The following is a 22,070-nucleotide window of genomic DNA, read 5'->3' on the forward strand; positions in this document are numbered from 1 at the left end:
CTCATACTGATCGCACTGTGTGCAAACTCCTGTGTGTTTACATGCAAGTTGTGGGTTGTGAGTGTTTTCTCGCGACGCTCCGTAAGGGCGTTAACAGTGCTCCATCTGTACTCCAAACACCCGTGCGCACCCGCGTGCGAAAAAGGAACGCTAGTATTTTTCCTTATTGAATATTCAAATCTAACGTCATAGGAAGGGCGATGGCTACACTATTCAGGTGAGGTAGCGGAGACAACTGGCCAGTATCACAGAGGGCGAACGCTGAGATAGTGCCACGTACCAGGGTCGCGAGACAGGACCAGAAAGAGGAGATTTTTGGCATTTTTTAGCTTTAGGTTGAACAGAATCTAGTGAACCTAGACTTCACTTTATTGATTAGAAACATTTTATAGAGGACAGCATCATGTTCAGCTGGGTCAATAAGGAACAGGGTGGAAGGAGCAAAGAAGGCGATGTGTTTCAAACGGTCACAGAAGGCCTTCAGAGTCTTTATAATAAAAAATTACTGCCATTGGAAGAAACCTATCTTTTCCACGATTTCCACTCGCCAGCACTGGAAGAAGCAGATTTTCAAAGCAAACCGATGGTTCTTCTGGTGGGACAATATTCGACAGGGAAGACCACTTTTATAAGGTAAGTTGGTCGGAAAATAGTTCGTAAAACGCTATTTCTTGTATGCAACTAACTTTATCATCTATTGCAAGGAGTCCACAGAATCAGATAACGTACAAAGAATACAGGAAACAGACAAGTCAGCAAAATTTGTGTTGCTAAATGGGGAAGCTGTCCTAACGTTCTAACGTTTTCTTAAAGCTGAGTACGCTGGTTGCGTATTAATAAAATGTTCGTTCTCAAGTCCTTCTAGTCACGATATGACAACCTGTTGAATGTTTTCCAAGAGTTCAGTTTTTAAGTTATACTGTGCATTTTATCTGCAGCCAAACAAAGATATTGATTGAGAACTTTAGGAGGGTGGAAAGTCGCCGCTATACGATTACCATTCAAACTACGAATAACATCGTAACTACCCCCAGAAACCTTTAGCACGTGCGGCTTGAAGTCGTACCGTCCTTGGGAAGTGCTGTTGGCCTTTACTTTAACAAGTAACCTCATTGTCAAAGGCGTCAAGCAAGCTCGTCAGACCTAGCTCAAATGTGTCTGAATCATATCTGTCATGTGAGATGAAGCCTGCGAGGCGCGTCTGACTGTTGCCAAATTGTCAGATTATTTAAAGATTTCCCACGACAGTTTATCGCTTTCCTCTGACTGACGTTGAATGTGGATCTTTTGATGCTTCCTAAACCAAACATGGTCCCAAATAATGAGGTAGACAGGGATTCCCATTGTGCACGAAGAAACCCAATGCCCTTTCATTGTTTCTGTGACCTGCCTTCCCAGCAGTGCACTGAAATAGAGGCATATGTAGACTGACCTGTTTGTAGAACTCGACACATTTTGTCAGAGGATCCGAGGCTCTGTTTAAGGTGTAACGATAATAACATAGCTGTTTTAACATGTTACTTGAGGTTCTAGTTGTGATGCACATGTTTGCACTTGCACTAGTGTGTTTGAAGTTCCATTTAAATAGACCAGCAGCCACCCAGACACCAAACAATGAATCAGCAGTCATCCAGTGTCGCTGTGCCATGGTACCGTAACTAATCACCACTGAAGTTGGTGTTGCTCCTGTGGAAAACACAGAGAGAAAGTGTGCACTATATTCACAACTAAACGTACACTGTACCATGTTCACATTATTTCTCTGCCGATTGGATGAGTCCAAAAGCACTCACACAAACAAAATATTGGTTAGTGTCATGGAAATGACCGACAAGGTGTTTTTCAAGGTTGAAAACACCACAGGGGTTGCGCTGTTTTTGTAAGTCAGACGATTCTTTCAGCGTTCCCTTCAGTGTTCCTCTGCAGGGGGACCTTTGACACGGTGTCATTCTTTCCCAGGATGTAGTAAGGATCTATACCAGTGTCAGGGAGCCACAGGAAAAGGGGGGGCACTGACGAATAGCTCTGTTTTTGCATTTAAACTTGAAGTGCTGCGGCGGGAGGTGAAATCATCGCGCGTCGTGCCAAGCTTTGATGCTCTGTTGTTGGCCTTGGAGGTTACAAGAATATGGCTCCCGCTCAGCGGTCCGTCAGATCACAGTGTCTGACAGGCATTGTTGAGAGACGACGCTGGTCCAGTGTTTTTTTGGGCTCGGGATAGGAACCGGCCACCTTCCTTTTGCAGACCTGCAGCCCCACGGTACAGCGCAGTGTTCCGGGCTTTGATCAGACAAATGAACCACGCTTGTGCAGAAGTCACGCGAAAGCCTCAGGGACAGAGGAGGGCACTTCAGGAGTGGGGGGATCGGGGGTGGGGGATGCACTACGTTTCATACATCATAGTTTTGTTTTTCACCTCATCTCTATATAAAAGTGGTTAAAAGTTTGATGTATTCCATCCATTGGATCTTTGCTTAACGCTCAAGCTGCGGCTGCTTTCACATCAGCGTCTCTTGGTTTGTGCGTGTTCCCTGCAGGTATCTTCTGGAGCAGGATTTTCCAGGTATGCGCATTGGCCCAGAGCCAACGACGGACGGCTTCATCGCTGTGATGTATGGGGAGAATGAGGGAGTGGTCCCCGGTAACGCCCTGGTTGTGGACCCCAAAAAACCCTTCCGCAAGCTCAATGCCTTTGGAAATGCCTTCCTGAACAGGTAAAAAAAAAAAATGTAAAAGACAAAAAAATTGCACCTTGAGCCAAACAGATATGCAAAAATCACTGCTTGTCCAGCCACTAGTTCTGGTTTAAGTTATACCTGATGTCACTTATATTGTTTATTTATATTCCTTGCTCATTCTGAGTATGGAAGAATACTTTTGAGACACCCATGGCTTGCCAGCAGAGCTAGGCTGCAGGCACCGATATACACAGAGATGATGTAACGAGTTTGACATCCAACTGACACGTTGCCAAAACAAGGAATTTTCCATTGCTCAGTACTGGCAATAGCTGGGTGAGAGTCAATGAGGCAGGCAGTATCAGGCATTGAGTACCACATCTGCTCACAGACTGTAATACAAACAGTTCTAACCTATTAAGATTCAGTACTAACCGTTTCTAAGGTAAAAAAAAAAGGCTGAATCCTGTTCTTCACCAAATGTTCATGCATTGATTTAGAGACTATTCATGTGTTTGTCCCTGGTTTCAAAGAGCTATTTCTGGCATGCAATTTGGCTCCTATGATTTCCCGGTAATAGGTTTTCAATGCAATCATTGGTCTATTTATTCCATTACCGGGACACGAGCTGATGTGAATGTCTGTTTCTCAAGGACATTAGTTCTGTCAGAGCGGGTTAGATCCAGTCAGTTATTACCAAAGAATGTAGCATTAGTGATATTGTTCTGAGGACTCGGTGTTATGGTTCCTCTTCATCCATACATTAACACCTCAAGGCCAAGGTTTGCCAGTCACTTCATCTTTTCACCTTTGCGTTCTGAACCCAAAACATCTCCATTTTTGAGGTTCTGGTGCGTTCTACTGCCTATAGCTAATTATATGCAATCGCTAATTATTGCTTATGAAATGTAGACTTCTTCCAGTGAGTCTTTTTTCCCCGGTCGTATAATAACAGAGAATGTGTTTAATGGGTTTCGGTTACCACCTTCTGGGTAGCAACAACTGTTTTGTTATAGTGACGATTTAGGCAGCACCCTGGCGCCATTAGTGATAAGATTATGGTACTATACAAACTCAGATTGTTGTGAAAATGGGTTGCGAAACAGATGAAGAGGACAATGGGTTAGATACAAAATAAAAATCTGACCCAAAGACCCAAATGGTCCACATTCCACAACAAAGAATCAGGGAGAGAAATGAGGGTTTGAGTCTCAGGATGCTCTCCGTAGCAGATAATGTAGAGAGACTAGCCATAAAGTGACGCCCACTGTTTTTTTTATGTCTGTGTTTGACATGTACAACACATTGACTCCATAAAACAAGTCATGGGGTAGCCGAGGCGGATTATGCTGCTTATGCTTCATTAATAGCATAAGTAAATAGTAGATTACATTAATACAAAATAGAAGAAGCATCAGTATGATCAAGGGAGGCTATTATAACTGCCCTGTCAAACATGGCCTTAAGAATCATACAAGTGTCCTCCATCTTTTCTATAATTACCAACAGTAGGCAATTTGTAGGCAGATGAGGGGGGATGCCATCCCCCTTGTTAGCAAAATGACTAAAATGCATCCCCCTTGTTAACCTGCCATCCCACATATACTCTCTAGAGTAATGTCAGTTAGAACATCCCCCCCCTGTTAAAAAATAACAAATCACCTACAGATTTCCACTACATATGTTTGGCTATCTTCCAGCAACCTGTCCTATTCTTTGTAGCAAAGATGCTAATGGTTAACTGTTTGAAAAGTTGGATTAATCAACTCCCTGAGTGGTTTTAGGTTAAGAATAAAAAAGATGGTGTAACTTAGTGGATCTTTCCTTTAACTGTCAACTGTTTTTCAAAAAAAAAAAAGAAGAAAAAAACAGGAAATAGCTTTGATTGCGTAAATAGCAGCTGTAGGTGATTTTTTTTTTTTAGCGGCTGTTTAATTTTAGCACGTAAACTGTTCGGCCGTGGGTTTTGACTGATGAGTGGATATTTATGGGAAAAGGAAGCAAGTAAGTACTTCTCTGACAGCTTCCCCACCAAAGGGTAAAAGGTGCTTTTGACAGAGGACATCTCCTCTGCTCAGAAGGAACCTCAGACAATAATATCTGTTTCCTGTGGACATGTCTGTGCGTCATATAAGGGCACAGTCTGTATCCACTTTGTGTGTGTGTGTGTGTGTGTGTGTGTGTGTGTGTGTGTGTGTGGTACGTGTGTTCTTTTTTTTTTTTTTTTTTTCTTTTAATCGTTCATAAAAGTATGGATGAATATTTCCATTATTCAGCATGGTCATACTTCCACATAAAGATTTCACCAACGCTGTGCTACCGCCGCCTGCATTGACAGAAACTGCTGATGGTTCAGGCTGTTACTTTCTGTGCATGTTGCAATTTCCTCTGTTTTTTCTTTAAGATGTCTATACCAGATATAAGAAATCATGCTAAAATCAGACATGCCTCTGGAAAGCGTTTTTGGAAAGATGACAGTGAATGGGGTCGGGTTTCACACCCTTTTACACACCTGCATGGGTCATTTACAGTAAACAGATGGGTGGGTAGACCCATTGTTTGCGTTGAAAGCACGAGGCAAATCCTCTCAAATCTCTTCCCAGGTTCATCTGTTCTCAGATGCCCAACCAGGTCCTACAGAGTATCAGCATCATCGACACGCCTGGGATCCTGTCTGGGGAGAAGCAGCGCATTAGTAGAGGTTAGTGAGTTCAGTATTGATTCTGGAGCGTGGACCTCAGTCAATACTAAAACACTTTTTTAAGCTTGCCAGTGTGGTCTCTGGTTCTTGTCATCCAAAGGAACTGCTGATTAGAAACCTTGGGTTCCTCACATCTCATCCCATAGGTCTGTAGTCCTGTGGGGTATTGCCCACACTCAGTGACCAGCGAGTTTGATTCACATGAAAACCAGCAGGACTGTGGACCACCAGTACTGGATATGCTGTTATAGACTACCAATGTGTGTTTATAAGTATAGACTGCCAAACTAATAACAACAACAATAACATAGATAGATAGCACAAATGCATTTAAAAAACAATGACTGAACAACACTTAAAATGTTCATTTAATTATTGGTCTGTTGGACTGAGTAGGTGGAGATGACATTGCAGGACAGAGAAAAGAGATTCAGAAAAAGAAATCGTTTCCTAGCAGAGAGCGCCTTTTTGCTGCGGTACACCCGACCAGATGAGGAAGCTTGGCCGTTTGTTAGCTGGGCTGGGTTACATCAGCTTTATCACATGGAGCTGTGTGTTTAATGTAGCACGTTACTTGTCATGTGCTCCGCCTTATCCTGTTGTTATCCTTCAATATCCCTTATCATCTGAATCCACATAAAAAGGGAATGACTACACATGAAAAATCTCCCTCGAGAAAGAGATCGCTACTTTCGCTTGTGCAGTCAGTCTTTTTTATTTATTTATTTGTTCATTCCTAAACTGCAGTCCCCACCTTAGGCTCTGGCTTAGCTTTACTCAGCCTGGCCTGTGTCACAGTGATGACAGCTGAGTCATTGGCTTCAACCATATTCAATAAACCCAGCGCTGCATGGGCGGTAATGGGCCATCTCATCCGTATCCGTTTTCTCTGTCTCTGTCTCTCTCTCTCTCTGTCGCAGAATGCAGGAGTGCAGGAGTGAAGCAAGTCATATTAGTCTGCTGTGGTGTCTACCTTACCCACTTCTCACGTACTTTTAGTCATTCACTGTGGGGTTTTTTGGTGTAGTGTTAGCTTGTGTAAGTTTCGGCTTGCGCTAAGCGTAATATGTGTGAAAAATTGGGTTATGCGGCGTTAGCGCTTGCGCGGCCCTGTCAAAACAACAGGACTGCAGGGGCACCTGTGTACAATTTACACACAAGCCGGTCTGTCTTATCAGTTGATCATTCTTTAAATGAATCGTTTGCGAGTTTGGCACACAATTCAGTACAGCGCAGTTGGCATGGTAAACAGCACACTGCTGTGGCAGAACTTGAACCAGGACTGGAAGGTATGCCTGGTAGCCTTATCTTAACAGCGCAGTGCCGTGAAATGGAGAGGTTAGTAATGTCTGCAGGGTGCAGATTAAATAGAGGAACCTCAACAGGCGCGCGCTGCGCGGAGGCCGGGGGGGTGTAAAACATCACGGGCGTTTCCCCCATCTGGTCCTGCTTTGGCGTTCCACAGCTGTAGCCGCTTTAGAGAGTGTCAGCCTCAAGTTGTTGGAACAGCAGCAGCAGCAGGCCGCTCCTCCTGTTCTCTGGACGATTCGTTTCTGAGGCCTTATGTCACTGCTTTGGTTCGATTTGGAGACCCACCGCGTTTATAACCAAAAGTTCTGTTAAATTAAAAAAAATGTTCTCTCCCCCATTCTTCTGGTTACATCTGGCTCTATGGCTTGCATTGTTTTCCTGTCTTACAAAGTGTTTCAGTGGTATGTTACTTTTAGTTCTGTTATCAAATGACCAGAAATGGGAACCCATATAGATCCAACTAGGGGTTTCTCGCAGTTATTTGTAGTAAATGTAAGCTTAGTTCAGAGGTAGTGTGTATCGTTTTTTTTTTTTTTTCCTCTTTGTTATCAAGACTGTCACACTGGTCATTGTTGGTCTCAGCCATGAAATGTCCCTTTTTACCGTTCCCACAGTCTGAACGTTAAGCTCCTCCTTTCTCAGGAACTTGGCCAAGCATTGGCTAATCTTTTCCTAAAATACAGAGTACTCTTTGCCACTATGATTTTTAAGTGTTCTCTCACTCTCTCAACAGTAGATGGCTAATCGGTTGGGTTTGCTTTATGTTACTGTAAGTCTGAGTGTATGAGTGAATGCATTGAGATTCTGTCTCTGATCTAGTATGTGTCAGCTGTATTCTTACCTGTTGTGACAATTATACTGACAGAAGCTTCAGCTCCGTGGCAACAACTGACCTGAAGACGATACCTCTACTGAAAACTATCTGTCCATCTCTCTCTCTCTCTTTACTTTTCTCTTTGTCTCCTGAACCTGTTGGGAAAAACAGGTCGTTATTTATTTAACAATAGCAGAGCGGGATTCTTCCACAGTCAAGCCGTTCAGTTTTTTTTCACCGGGAAAACAATCATAAAAAAAAAAAAAAAAAAAAGATTTCTTGCCAAAATGTCTTTGTGATGAGGTCAGAAAAGGATGTGTATCATTCACTGGGACCCAGTTTAGCCATCTGTGAGAACGTTTTGAAGTCAAAAACTAAAGCAGAAATGTTTGTTGGATGATGTAAAAAAAAATTCCCTCCCTGCTGTGTCAGTCACAGAGTTATGTTGATAAAGAGTCTTCCAAGAGCAATATTCAAATTCATTGGTTCATCACTATGACAATGCAAATTGTCATTGATGTTTGAATACCATGAATGTGGCACTCTGTGTGTTTTAGTCCCAGGTTATCTTTTCAATGTAAAGCCTCTTCGGTATTTAATGGTCGATAAAAAACTCATTTTGGTCATGCGGGTTTGTTCCAGGTTATGACTTCTCGGAGGTTCTGCGCTGGTTTGGAGAACGAGTGGACCGCATCATCCTCCTTTTCGATGCTCACAAGTTAGACATATCGGACGAGTTCTCTGAGGCTATTAAGGCGTTCCGGGGACAGGACGACAAGATCCGCGTGGTACTGAACAAAGCGGACCAGGTGGACACCCAACAGCTGATGCGGGTCTACGGCGCCCTCATGTGGTCGCTAGGAAAGGTCATAAACACTCCAGAGGTCGTCAGGGTCTACCTGGGGTCGTTCTGGGCCAAGCCGCTTCAGAACACCGACAACCGGCGCTTGTTCGAGGCCGAGACGCAAGACCTTTTCCGAGACATCCAGAGTCTGCCACGGAACGCCGCCTTGCGCAAACTCAATGACCTCATCAAAAGAGCTCGGCTTGCCAAGGTAAAGTCAACGTCAGCATCTCTCCCCTGAATAAAACACATAAACCAGTTTTTGAAGATGCTTTGTTTATGAGTCCGTGCCAGTTTTCCCCCGATACTCCCTGATTACTTTCACATTTTTGAGCTGGCTTCTTCTACGTCTAAAAAATAAAAGCAGTAAGACCCAGCTGAGGCCTTTCACTGAAAACTGCTCATGGACAAATCACTTCATTCTCTGAAATCTAAACTCATCCCATCTATGGTTGCGGTATGTCGATTAGAGGTAGTGTTAGCGTAATGATAAAACTCATTAGTGCATAGCCTACATTGCTCGGGTCAAATCCGCGACGTAGCCCGTGTTGTTTTTGGCCTGTTGCAGTGTGTAAACATATCCGGAGAGCCACGTGAGTTCAGGCTAACTTCGCAGGGATGTGGCTGGCACCGCCGTTTTTCCCTTCGCTTTAAAACAATCTCGGGGGCCCGACGGGAGCTGGGGTCTGAACGCTCGGCTTATCTCTTCCGCAACGTTTCCCAACCGGCCAGACAAACAGGAATTCCAAGACCCTCTCCGCATTCCTCCCCCTCCCCCTCCCCCCTCCGAGTGCTTTTCCCAAAGTGATGTAAGGTACTGAGACGACCTCTTCAGACCCCCCCTGAAGTCCAGAGAGGTTCTCTCTCTCCCTGGCACCAAGAATGTGTGACATAACTACAAAGCTATGCCCTCCCAGGCCCTTATTCTCCCGCCCCAGCCGCTCCGTCCGTCCGCTCGTGTCGTCGCGTTTACGTCACGCTGCCCTGTCTCCGTCCGTCTCCTCTCTTAAAAAAGGAATAAACACTCTCCTGACGGGTCTTATTTTGTATTCCTGGAGGGAACTTCCCCTATATCGAGGAACATTTTGTGTAAACATCAGCGCTGTTGAGTTGCCCTGTTTAACTTGTCTTGTGATGAGATGGCGTATGATTACATAACATGCGTAACAAAAGCGAACGTTCTTGTGTTTGTTGACGAAAACAAAAAAACCGTCTTTTTCTATCTTTAGTCAGTCGTCTAACTGACTGCTGTGTGACCTTGAGATTATAATTGAGAATTTAAAACAAAAAATTTCTATAAAAAGCGAAGCGCATTTGGGATATGGCTGACATCTCGGATTTATGACTGGACAAGGACGATGGTTCCAAAGTTTATCAGTCAGACGCTCTTTCAAAAGTAAAAGGAAAAGTGTTTGTTTTTTATAGTGTAGGTTTTGACCTGCTTTGTTTTGTAGGACATTTAACTCCCGTAAGTCAAAGAAGTAATAGTGTTGTTGTTATATTAATAAATGATTCATTAATTGAATACTGAAGATGAATAATGAATAGATGAATTTGATATTTTCCTCAGTAGTTCAGTAAAAAACAAAACAAAACAAACGAAACATCGTAGATGGAAGTTTGCGGGGTAGCCTGGGGACTAAAATCTGTTACTGGTTCTTTGGTTCTAGAGTCATTTAAATCTAAAGAGGATCTTTCAAACCAGTTGGTAAACTCCTCCACTGCCGGGCTAGCACCGCATGCCTCTGCTCAGAGTCAGCCAGAAAAGACAGAGTCCTGTGCTGACGTCATAACATGTTTTGGAATTACGGTTGCTCTTAGAGTCGTTTGTACACAGAACGACGAGCAGGGGCCCGGGAGAGACAGTACACATCCTTCAAAGGGAACGGCACAGGAGAGCAGAATTCTCTTGTCAAAACACTCTCAGTCACTTCACTGACCGTGTTCAAGTCAAGAGCACACCTAAAGACCAAGACATAACCGTTCTTCTGCTCGCAGCTGCGGTCAAACGCAGTTAAGAATCGGTTTTCAAGGCACAGAGAAAGCCTAGCACTGGAGTAGTAGAGATTTTGAATGAAGAAAAGCCATTTCCGAGGACATTTAGCCCGTAACTAGATTTAATATGTTTTTGGAACTCTGCCCAGAAATGCTGAGGAAAAATAAGCCAAGAGCAGACTAGGAAGGGTTTTGCTTTCTTCAAGATGCTGATGGCCAGGGATACAGAATCACAGCCATAGTATCTTCCACCCCCTTATACTTGCTTTCTGTGCAGACCAGAACAGATCTGTTCCATCAGGTGCTTCGGACGCAGTCGTATTTTTCGCAGTTTGCTATCCTAACCATGAAACGTGCCCTGCCAGTCTGTAATTGCCGCGTGAACGCGGGGGATTGACCACCGCTAACCCGATGTTCTCGTCTGTACCAGGTCCATGCTTACATTATAAGCCACCTGAAGAAGGAAATGCCCTCTCTGTTTGGGAAAGAAAAGAAAAAGGAGGAGCTGATCGCTCGACTGCCTGAAATTTACCTCATGCTGCAGAGGGAGCACCACATCTCCCCAGGAGATTTCCCCAACGTCACCAAGATGCAGGTAACCCCGGTTAAACGCCCCTCCCACCCCACCCCCGCCCCTTTTCAAGTTAAGAGTTTCTACAAACCTCTGCATTTGCCTGGTTTGTACAGTAGTTTGATTTGAACCTGTCCTGTTCATAGAGAACAGCAGCACTGTCCATTTTAGACATCGTTTCCTGCTTCAACTCATTAGTTAATTATCAAACAGAGGCAGGTGTGCCAGAGGAGGAATATAAGAGTAGGGCTGTGGAGCTTCCAGGGTCATGGTAGGGGAAACCCTGCATAATTGTTGTTTTTATTTAGCTGGACCGATTGGAACAGTGTACGAAGTCCTTCATACGTCTGTGTATTGTCTCACTTTGCTGTTTATCACGTAGGCTGTCCTACAACAGATGACAGATTAGAAATCACGCATGTTGTTATTATGGAATATATCGCTTAATGTGTTAGTGTATGTGCTTTGTCAGTACATACAGCACTGCATGTTATACATAGCTCAGATTGCGACTAGCTTTTAAAAGTAGAGTTACGAGACCCGGAAGGCTCCCACTTATCTGAAGGTAGATTCCTATAGCTGAGTGTTTTGAGCTGTGCCTTAGAGAAAAGCCTTGGAGTTAATGTGGAACAGTTTAATCGTAGCTGTGTGAATGGCTCCCCGAGGAAGAGGGGAGTCGCTGTCCTGCCATTGTGTTTTTTAAAGGAGAGGGGGACCGCCCACTATAGTCACTAATCCCCTCAGGTTTTGGCCTGAGGATGTTTACTCAACGTCAGATGCGGAAGAAATTAGGCTTCACTGACTTATTGTGACTTGAACTTCTCCCTCAGCCCCATACAATACTCAGAGACTCATGAAAAACACCAGGAGTGAGCAGTAGGCTCAGGAAGCTGTAAGATTTTTGACTTTAGCCGACAGTATCTCGTTTTCGTTCTGTTGACATTGCGCTCTGTTGAAATGCCATATTTCAAAGTCACTGTTGCATTGAAAAAAAAACAAGCAAACAGAGACAGCAGGAAAAAATTGATGGTGTAGGAGCAGTTGTGGTAAGGGAAGTAGTTCAATGTCCATAAAGTTAGGGTTAGCAAGACAAATGACCTTGAGGTTGCTGTAGAGGTGTTTGTCTTTGGACATGGAAATGGAAAATGGAAACAGGGGCATGTGTGGATGGTCTTGATTGGTTTTAGGTGTGGTTAAAAATGAACTGTGTGCCTCTGACTACTGTAATTAATTCCATTTGTCCCTTTACAGGAGCAACTTCAGCACTATGACTTCAGCAAATTCCCCTCGCTCAAGATGAAGCTGATTGAATCCGTGGACAAGATGCTGTCCAATAAGATCGCGGGTCTTATGACCATGATCCGAGAGGAAGAAAGTAAGCAGCCAACGCAGATGGTGACCGGAGGTGCGTTCGAAGGCTCGGAGGACGGTCCGTTCGGCCACGGTTACGGAGAGGGAATCAGCGCCGGAGTGGACGCAGAGGACTGGATCGTGAGCCGCGATAAACCGCGATACGACGAGATCTTCTACACCCTGATGCCCATCAACGGCAAGGTGACGGGGGTCAACGCCAAGAAGGAGATGATGAACTCGCGCCTGCCGAACACGGTGCTCGGAAAGATCTGGAAGCTGGCCGACTGCGACAAGGACGGGATGCTGGACGACGAGGAGTTTGCTTTGGCGCAGCATCTGATAAAGATCAAGCTGGAAGGGTTCGAACTCCCCAGCGAACTGCCGCCCCACCTAGTGCCCCCCTCACACAGGAAGAACGTGACCGCCGATATCCTGTACAACCACCAGGAGGACTGAGGCACCGAGCGGTCTGCCGTCGCTCGGGGACCTGTCTGCGTCTCCTCCTTAAAAAACCCTAAAGAAACCCTGCGGTTTCCAAATGAACTTATTTAAGTTACTTCGAAATATATTATAACTGATAGCTTTTCCTTTGACCAGGGCCCAAAACACACTCACATGACACATCTTAAACACGCCGTTAGGGCGATTAGTGACTGTGCCGCTCAAATACTCGTGTTTAGATTCATATGTCTGTATGAACAAGCGTTACAATGCCTTTGGAGGCATAGAATTGTAGTTCCCCTATTTGAAATGCTACATTTTTGTCTTTTAATTTACAGTGGGCAGTTATTCACATTTGTAAGTCATGTTCTCAGTGTAACAGAACCATGTTAACCAGGGAGGCTATGCCAGCCATCTTTTCACACTGTGAGCTTTGTGGTAGTGTTAGCTTACAATGCTTGGAGGAGAGTGCTGTTCTCTCAAGGTCCACCACTCTGAGGTAACCTGATATTTTGTGTGTCACATAGCAACGAGCAGGAGACTCAAGGCATTCGGTGGGACTCTAGGCGACAGAGTGTAGTACAACTGGGAATCCAACCCCGGAATCCCAAGTGTGTCGGCAAAACATTTTGAAAACAAAAGTGTAAGGATGGGTATAGTCCTAGAGGTCGACACAGATATACTTCTTATGCCGCGAGTTTGATTTATGTTTGAGGGAATGTTTCACTGCCTAAAATTAGAGCATAAATATTTTTTTATTAAATAGGAAAAGACATATGCATAAATATTTGGATATTTTATTCAAAAGTGAACACCTATATATGATTTGAAGATCGATGTCAGGGCTTCAAAAGTACAGAAATCAGAGAGTGTTATCCTTTTTTTTCCTGTTTGTAAACCACGTATGTTTAATGGTCCGGAATTAACATTATACCAGAGACTAAACACAAGGTTTCTGTGTTTATTGTATGATTGGAGAATATTTCTTTTTTTTTTTTTAATGTGTATCAAAATGCATTTAAGGTTTTAAAGGCAAAATGCATGTTCAAATGGTGGGCACGCGCCGTCACCCGTGTAAGAACGAGCACGTTTTTGGTTTGGGGCATGGTATGTATTTTTGTATGGATTATGCATCAGAGAATTGTGTGTTTACCTGTAGTCATAGTGTGGCACCACCTGTAATCAATTATGTCAGTACTGTACATTTCAATTGTGCAATATTTATCTGTTCTGCGTTTCGTGAAGAAAGCATTCCATTTCATCGAGCTCTTGATATATAGCCAGCTCTTCCGGAGTAAATTTAGATCGAGAAATCGTTTCTCAGTCATCATGGCTTTAGTCAGAAAAACCACAGAGGAGGAACTAGGAGTTCTCTCAATCAGAATGATGAATTCATCCTGTGTGGTGATTTTTTTTTCTTTTTTTTTTTTTTTGGAAGGGGATCTGAAACTCTACTTATAATGAAACTCCCCTCATCAGCTTTCTCTCTCTCTCTCTCTCTCTCTCTCTCTCTCTCTCGTTTTTCTCTTGGTGAATTAATTATGTGAGCTGATGAACTGTAAGAAGGTGACAGTTGAATTCTCAGTTTCTGGCAGAGGCCTTTTAGCTTGGTGAGGGACAGAACCCTGCTGTTAGGGAGAGCAGTTGGGATTTTTTTTTGTTTTGTTTTTTTAAATGCAGGTGCTACAAGGTGAAAGAAGATATGAAAAATGAGATTGTGACTGTGTCGTTCAGGTTAAATCTCTGTTCATCCAGCTGAGATGGCTGAAAGCTTGTTTAGCGTCTGCACGCTCTGTGTTGTCCCCTTGCTTTCTCTGTGGTGTCTCTGTCTTCTTTTATCGTCCAGTCCTTTGATTTCCGTTTTAAACATCCTGAACTCCTGAGTTTGCGTCCCTACTGAACATCAGTGTTTGTGTCAGCCACTCTGAAGTGTACAGTGACGGCGTATAAATGTTTTTAACCAACTATGCCAGAAATGTTCATACTGTATAATTTTTGAATATAAGATATGAAATACACACCTAGTATTCAACAGTGCTTTAATGAAACCTTACACCTGAACTGTCTCTTAGTTTCATCTCTCAAATAGTTATCCATTGGGTCAAAGTGGGGAAAAAGGCATTATGTCAGCATGTAACACAAGTTCATAACATCTTTTTGACATTTGTAATTCTAGAGTGAACACACATTACAGGTAAACCTTTCATGTTTCTGTAAATAGTGGGATTTATGCAGTAATCTGAGAATATGCTGGTTTGATGGAGAAGGTGCTTTGGCTCCTGTCCTGTGTTTATGAAGAGAGCTCTCTCTCTCTCTCTCTGACGACACTTCATGAAGTCTGCCTTCCCCATCAGAGTGCTAGCCCGTGCCTTCTTCCAGAGTAATTACACCAGTGTTAATTTAACTCTGAGAGAGCTGACTTCGGCCCACTCGCGCGAAAGGAAGACAACGTGGACTCTCTCCGAGTAAAATTTACCACTGGTGAATTTACAGTAATTTACCATGTACTTCAAACTCTTAAGTTTGCTATGGAAATCAGAACACTTAAGGTGTGCTAAAACACTAACTGCAGGCTAGAGCTGCCTCGGATGTGCCTTAAAGCAAGCATTGCTAATTCCTCACGATGCCGTTTCTCGTTCTAACTGAAGCCAGTGAAGGGGTTCTGCTATCAATGCTTCATGTTAATGTCCTTCTGAACCATTAGCCAACAAGCTACTTTTTGTGAACACGTGATATGGGAAGACAAAAGGGGAAGTCCACCAACAGAAACATCCCCTCGGATTTAAAAAAAAAAAAAAAAAAAAAAAAAAATTCAAAATGAAACATAAAACAGTTTACCACCAGGATGTGACTGAACAAGAATGTGAAACTGTTTCACATAAAGAGCAGACCATCAGTGTTCACTGATCTGTATAATGTAAGACTGGAGGTCCCGGTAACTTTTTTTGTTTGTTTGTTTGTTTGTTTGTTTTTTAAATTAGCCAGCGTTCATCATTCATGCTGACAGTGCTATGCAACTGTGCTTTTGTTTGGTGTTGTCACTAAAGCACATTGATATAAATGTGTACATTTTCTCACATGTGCATTGTGTTTCTATAAACTGGCTTTCTGTTCTGTCAGCGCAGTTTTAATGTAAATGCATTTCAGCTGTCAAAACATGAATGTATAATGTGATTGAATGTAAAGAATTTTATAGACCCTTTTTTGTATGAGATGAAGGGAATGTAGATATTAAACTATGTTAATACATTTCTCTGTCTGCTCGTGTGTTTAAGTGTGTGTGTGTGTGTGTGTGGTGTGTGACTTCATTTCAGCTACTTTATCCAGAAAACCTCCAAAATAACCTCAGCATCAACAATAACTTTTACCCCACAATAATCTTTAATGTTTATTTCCGACTCAGTTTAAGACATTGGTCTTTTAAACTGTAGTGTGAATCTCAACCTACAAGTCTTTGCTTTCATATCCCTATTTGAAAAAACAAAACTGATCACAGCTCTGAAGCTTCATTTGGAGACCTGGCCCTAATACAGAACATCAGCAAACATGTCTCCAGTGAAATTCATCTCGACAGGAGCGATTTCTCTATATCGCTGGTCTAGTGAGTCATCACGCTACAGTCAGCAGCCCATTTGTTTCCTAACCTGAACCTCTACGAGTGAAACACCTGTTACTGACACCAGGTCAGCAGAGCATAGGATGTCCTGTAATACCGTCTAGAAGAGTGCCATCTGGTGGTGATGTGGGCAATAAAAGAAGTGTGTGCAAAATCTAAACGGGCATCCAGTGCCATTTGGCTATTAATCTAAAAGGCCGGGAAATGGGAGGGAGGGTTTTCCGAATTCTGCCACTTTCGACCTTAGCTCTAAATTTTAATTTTAGATCTCTGTCTTCTCTAATTCACCTCACTCAGCTCTTCAGGGTCTTAATAATTATCTAATGAGTTTAAACCAGGTGAGTTACAAAGCTAAGAGAGCTCAGATGAGCGTGGCGTACGGGAAACATAGATCCAAAGCGGCCTGTACTTTCCATATTCCCGATTCTGCCCCAGGTTCATTGATCCGATCAGCAGCCTGAATCGTTCTGTTCCAAAACGAGGAAACCTCAACGCTCTTGTGAGGTGAGTGTGGGTTGGAGTATAAGAAGTTGAAGTGTGTGCTGTAATGGCATACTTGAGCGTGACCTTTACCCCCTGTCTGCCCATCTTGATTTGTCAGAGGTGCGCGGGCTGTCCGTGCCGTAAATCCCTTACCAATCATGGCTTCAAAGTCCAGCTCTCTCTCTCTCTCTCTCTCTCTTTCTCTCTCTGGATCTGACTGAGAGACGCAGGCTTGACGGAAAGGTGTCTAGAACTTATTTAAAAGCATGAACATCTATATATTTGACCAGCATTGGTGACCTAGGTTTCATTTGAGAGGAAAAACGTAGGAGGCAGGGTAAGTAGGCAACTCTTACATGTCTTCTCTGGTACAGTGTATCAGTTTTCAAGACCTCTGAGGTTTTCAAATTATCGCGAAATCAATGAAACTGTTTGGGAACTGCATTGATTCTCTGCTGACATAAAACAGCATGCTGACCTTTAATGACTGAAAACAGGTGGCTGTTATCATTTGACAAACAAAGTACATTGTGCGCAGTTTTGATTTAGGATTGGATTGTTTGAACTCTGACTTGTCTTTTTTCAAAAGTTTAACTTACATCATTCACTTATGTAAGAAACTAAATGGACAGACAGAACGACTTAGTACAGCATCACAGATGACGCTTTTTAGTTTCTCGTTGTCTCACCATTATTATAACATTCCATTAAGCCACATGCAAAGACATGTGATGAGAACAAAGTGCAGCATAATTGTGAAAACAAAAGGAAAGTAAAGGTTGATTAGCTTTGCTTGTTATGCTGTAAATAAGGTTTGCAACACTGTGAGGTCATATGACCAGAGTTATCATGGTTTAAGTCACTCAGCAATAAAATGCCTGGAATTTTGACACTCCTGTTGAGAGTGACTGTAAAGTATAATTGGAGCTGTACAGCTTCGTTTCCAGTTTTACGGACAGCTGTCACAGTCGTCTGTAATTCTGCAGAGGACAGAGAAATGATGGCCAGCGATTTGGATGAAATTAATGGCACAGGTTTTATGAACATAGTTAGAGGTGGTGATGGTGTGGTCTGGTGGACTCTCTGGCCTGTTTGCTGTGAGTGACTGTTTTTTTAGAGGGGGAAACTCACTTGGGCTTTAACCAGCATAATGAAGAGATTAATTTTTAAACTCATGATGAGGTTGCAGATACTACCAAGCTTTTTTTTTTTTTTTCTTAAAAACATACACAGCATCATGAAAACCAACAAAATGTGACAACTGAAAACACACACACACACACACACACACACACACACACACACACACACACAGAGTAAATATAGAACATCTGCTGAGGATAGGTGCCAAAACGCCATCTCCCCACTCAAACAAATATGAAAGCTAACAAAGCTGCTTTGCCCTATTTTTTTTAACGCATTTAACTGTAAATATTCTCTCTCAGCAGTCTCTGCACACCTGGGAACTTGAGGTTCTGTGTAAAAAAAAAATGTGTGTCTGTATAACATTGTATTCTGTGTAGAAATACCTGTATTTTTTTGTTTTGTTTTGTTTTTCAGTCTGAGCAATGAGATAGTGTCATTGCAATTGACACATCAGCACACATTGAACTGAAAAACTCCTAACAATGAAAAAAAAAGCTTTCTGATGATGATACTCTGAATAGAAACAGCTTCTTAGTCCCTCACTTATGACCGACAGTATGTATGTTCAATGAGATATCTGATCAAACCAGCAGTTAAGAGCTGTTGTGTTACTGAGGGAATTCTTTACAATGATAATGCATGAGCAAGTGTTGTCACCTGCTTTTCTCGCCATACGTTATAACGGACTAAAATCTAAACTAATTTTCTGTCTGTTTTAAAAAGTATGGGTCACTGACAACGTCAATAGCAGACTAAGGCACAGTTTTTGTCTGTATCAATAACGTTGAATCTGGGCCTTTATGTGACAGTGAATGTGTACGCGCTGTGTGTTCGACAGAGAGAAACGATGTCTGCTCAAGCAGACCGAGAGGGAAGTGAGTTTGAGCACGGGCGAATCCGTGAGCTGCAGGAGCAGCGCATGGTCGTGCAGAAGAAGACCTTCACCAAATGGATGAACAACGTTTTTAAGAGGAACCAGGTAAGAGCGGACTCAAGGGCTCTTCCTCTTTGACTGACTTCTCTTACTCTGGTTTCTCACCCCTGACCGTCAGTCTGTCAGCGTTCTGTGTTGATGGGTTAAGGGAGACAGGAGGGAAGGAGTGAGTGAGTGAGCACCATCATACATCAAGCTGATACATACAAAAAACAACCCACATAAAACTATACAAAACAAACAAAATCACGCGAAACAGAAAAGAACACTGAGTACCTTCCTTGAATTATATATTACAAATCAGTGGACATACCACTGGGGAACTGAATTTGGTACAAAATATAAAGATGTCTTTCAGACAGGGGCTTTAATAGTCTTTCATGCTAGTACATTTCCACTAGCATTCATCTGCCTTTCAATACTCCTCTACTGAGGTATCAACACAGAAGACAAGGCATAAACTGGCTTGTTTTGGGTTAAAAGGTAGACCAGGTTCAGGTGAATGTCTATGTGATTGATTTTCTTGTCCAGGGAGGGTAACCATTTGTGTGCAAATAAAAAAAAAAGTTGTTGTAAAAACACCCAGTCATTGAAATGTGAAACAAAGAATCTTTAGCCCTGTCCTCTGACTTTTTACTGACGTGGAACAGTTTCATGGCTTGTTCTTCTTTAGTTGTTAGCCTTTAGACCTCATTACTTTGACTATAGATGATTTTATAACATCCAGACAACTCCCTACAGGTTTCATTTACGCTTGTTTTTCAATAGTTAGACGCATTCACTGTGGCCTGTCATGCTTAGAGTTCTGCTCCCTCTCTCTGTGTTTCACACTCTCCCTTTTAGCTGCATTATCTGTATCTTTGGTTAAATTATGTTGGAAATGAGATAACAGATGCACCCAAACAACCGCTGACATATCTTCAAACAATATACTCCACTACAGTTTCATATTCCACTACAGTTGAGTCAATAAAGGGACTAGGGAACTGAAAACTTGAAGAATTTTGTAGCAGGTCCTTGATTCTGAAACCAGGTGTCTAGATATGAAAGAGAGCACTCAGAGTAACCAAGGCTGGAGGGCAAAGGTGAGTAAAAACAAACAAACAAACAAACAATCTTTCCTGCAATATTTCCGTGAAGAAAACGCCACAATACTACTACTAAAATACCGACAGATTTGGACTATCTCTTGTATAAAAGATTAATATGTTAAACTGTCACAGTTAGTGGGAGGAAACTAACAGGATAAGGCGTGAAATCCGGGTCCGAACGTAAATATTTCACTATTCTTAGATAAAGGTTTTTATAGCGCAGTCAATGTCAAAGATTTCCTTTGTACTGCATCCTTGCCATTTCCATATCCCGTACTAAATTACGAAGAGGTCAAAGTGACTTTCTACGTACAACATCGAAGCCTACTGTCACACACCCACCATTGAGACAGGACGGACACAGAGACCAAAGCATACAAATTCAGTGGATTTGGTCCCCATCATAGATATTCTACAGTGTATTTAAATCATAAAATATTCATCACTGGCGTCATTCATAAACGTCTCGTTCAAGCCTTTACCTGTATATTATTGTGCCATGTCTCCATGAGACGCGATTTATATAAACACTCTCCAATCAGGCAAGCACGTGCACAGTCATGCGGCACTTAACGGCGTTTTCCTTACCTTGTTAGGGACAACATTTATTAATAGCCTGCTGTGTGACGGTCCAAAAACATGGCATGTGCTTTAGTGTTTCCTTTTTCCTCTCACTCCTCCCCTTTCCTCTGTCATCGCTGATAATTGTTCTAAACTGAACAACCCTTTTGATTTCCACCAGACTCTCTTGAAAAGCCAGCACCCTTGACTACCCGTGCGAGGTTACGAATCTCCCAAACAAGTAAATATGCTGAGTTCAGTGTAGCCACTTAAGTGAAGAAAGACAGCTTCACTAGCTTTGTCGCATAACGCCAAATAAAAATACAGTATAAACAAACCAGCTTAGCTACTCTAAGTCCTTTACACAGGAATCAAGACTAGTGGAGACACTTTTGTGGCATCTGGAGAGGTCTTGATGCAGGATTATTTGGTTTTGAGCATAGCATCAAGAAATTTATGTCGGGTTTTTGTTCAAACAATAATACTGATTGGCTGAAAGGCTCATGTCTGTCTCACAGAGTAAGATCAAAATCCTCTAGATTTGAGTATAGTAAGTGTTTAATGGCTTTGGCATATACCCATGCTATGAAATAATGGGGTCCCCGTGGCGTATGGGTTAGGGAGTGGCAGGAATAGAGTCAAGCAGAAATTAGTCGAGCTCACAGGGAGGAGGCCTCCGTATCCAATTTTCATGTAACTACAGATGACTGCCAAACACATCTGGCCCGGATGATGCAACATTTCCTGCGTAACTAGAGTGTCGCAAAATTACAGTATTCAGTTCCTCTTCAGGCCCCACCTAGGTGAAAATGTATTAGTAAGCTGCCAGTGTCAATTGGCCTGGAAACTCTCTCACACCTACGTGTCTGTTATCTGACATGAATGCGCTTGTGAAAATAGTCACGTGAGCATGTATCACGCATCATGTAGATCAACAGGTTGCTTGGGACTGACATATTGAACTGTAAATATAATTTCTGTGTAAAGTGACTCAGAAAAAAAAAAAACATACTTTCATGTTGTGATCATTCCAGTTTCGATATACTGCGTATTTGGCAAGAGTAGCTTACGTGGCAGGTATGACAAGCATGACAAAACAAGTCAATAATATCAAAATGGAACACTTGCTGCCATCAACACGTGCAAACCAAATCCTCACGAAGTAAGCTACTCTGTATCCCCACACCTGTATCCCCACATCCCCATACCTGCAGGGCACAGATGCGTTTTCTTGGCCTGTTCTATTCTATAAGTTATCATCCGTATGTTTTCAGGTTAACGTGGAGCTGGACGATGTCTACACGGAGCTTAAGACCGGAGTACACCTTGTGTGTCTGTTACAGCTCATCTCCAAGGAAAAGTTGCAAACCCCAACCCGACGAACTCTGCGTGTACACTGCTTGGAGAACAACGCCATTGCGATAAACTTTCTTAAAACTAAGGCATGTCATAGAAACAGTTTCATTCATCTGTGTAGTTTTGGCATTCAGCTGAGGATATTATTTTGGTTATGGATTAACCGTTAAACATT

General features: G+C 42.7%; 2 protein-coding genes across 2 annotated transcripts in view; both read left to right on the forward strand.

Moving 5' to 3' along the window:
- Positions 1 to 268: 268 nt before the first annotated feature.
- ehd4 (EH-domain containing 4) lies at positions 269 to 14,122 on the forward strand. The gene is made up of 6 exons (XM_030773204.1): positions 269 to 633; positions 2,538 to 2,714; positions 5,282 to 5,379; positions 8,147 to 8,559; positions 10,774 to 10,938; positions 12,166 to 14,122. The coding sequence occupies exons 1-6, from the start codon at positions 404 to 406 to the stop codon at positions 12,721 to 12,723; spliced, it is 1,641 nt and encodes a 546-aa protein (XP_030629064.1). The 5' UTR covers positions 269 to 403; the 3' UTR covers positions 12,724 to 14,122.
- Positions 14,123 to 18,800: 4,678 nt separating this feature from the next.
- sptbn5 (spectrin, beta, non-erythrocytic 5) overlaps positions 18,801 to 22,070 on the forward strand; it is a 41,641-nt gene continuing 38,371 nt past the window's right edge. Inside the window, exons 1-2 of the mRNA XM_030785926.1 lie at positions 18,801 to 18,932; positions 21,814 to 21,981. Of these exons, the coding sequence (XP_030641786.1) occupies positions 18,801 to 18,932; positions 21,814 to 21,981 (300 nt within the window). The remainder of the gene's footprint in view (positions 18,933 to 21,813; positions 21,982 to 22,070) is intronic.

Source organism: Chanos chanos, chromosome 1, assembly GCF_902362185.1.
Source record: "Chanos chanos chromosome 1, fChaCha1.1, whole genome shotgun sequence".
In the NCBI taxonomy this organism is placed as follows: Eukaryota; Metazoa; Chordata; class Actinopteri; order Gonorynchiformes; family Chanidae; genus Chanos; species Chanos chanos.

What these genes read in the sequence shown, in the direction of transcription:
- ehd4 (XM_030773204.1), top strand. Translation starts at nt 404, where the DNA reads ATGTTCAGCTGGGTCAATAAGGAACAGGGTGGAAGGAGCAAAGAAGGC. An exon ending in GGAAATGCCTTCCTGAACAG is followed by an intron (nt 2,715 to 5,281) that starts GTAAAAAAAAAA and finishes ATCTCTTCCCAG; the next exon opens with GTTCATCTGTTCTCAGATGC. An exon ending in GAAGCAGCGCATTAGTAGAG is followed by an intron (nt 5,380 to 8,146) that starts GTTAGTGAGTTC and finishes GGTTTGTTCCAG; the next exon opens with GTTATGACTTCTCGGAGGTT.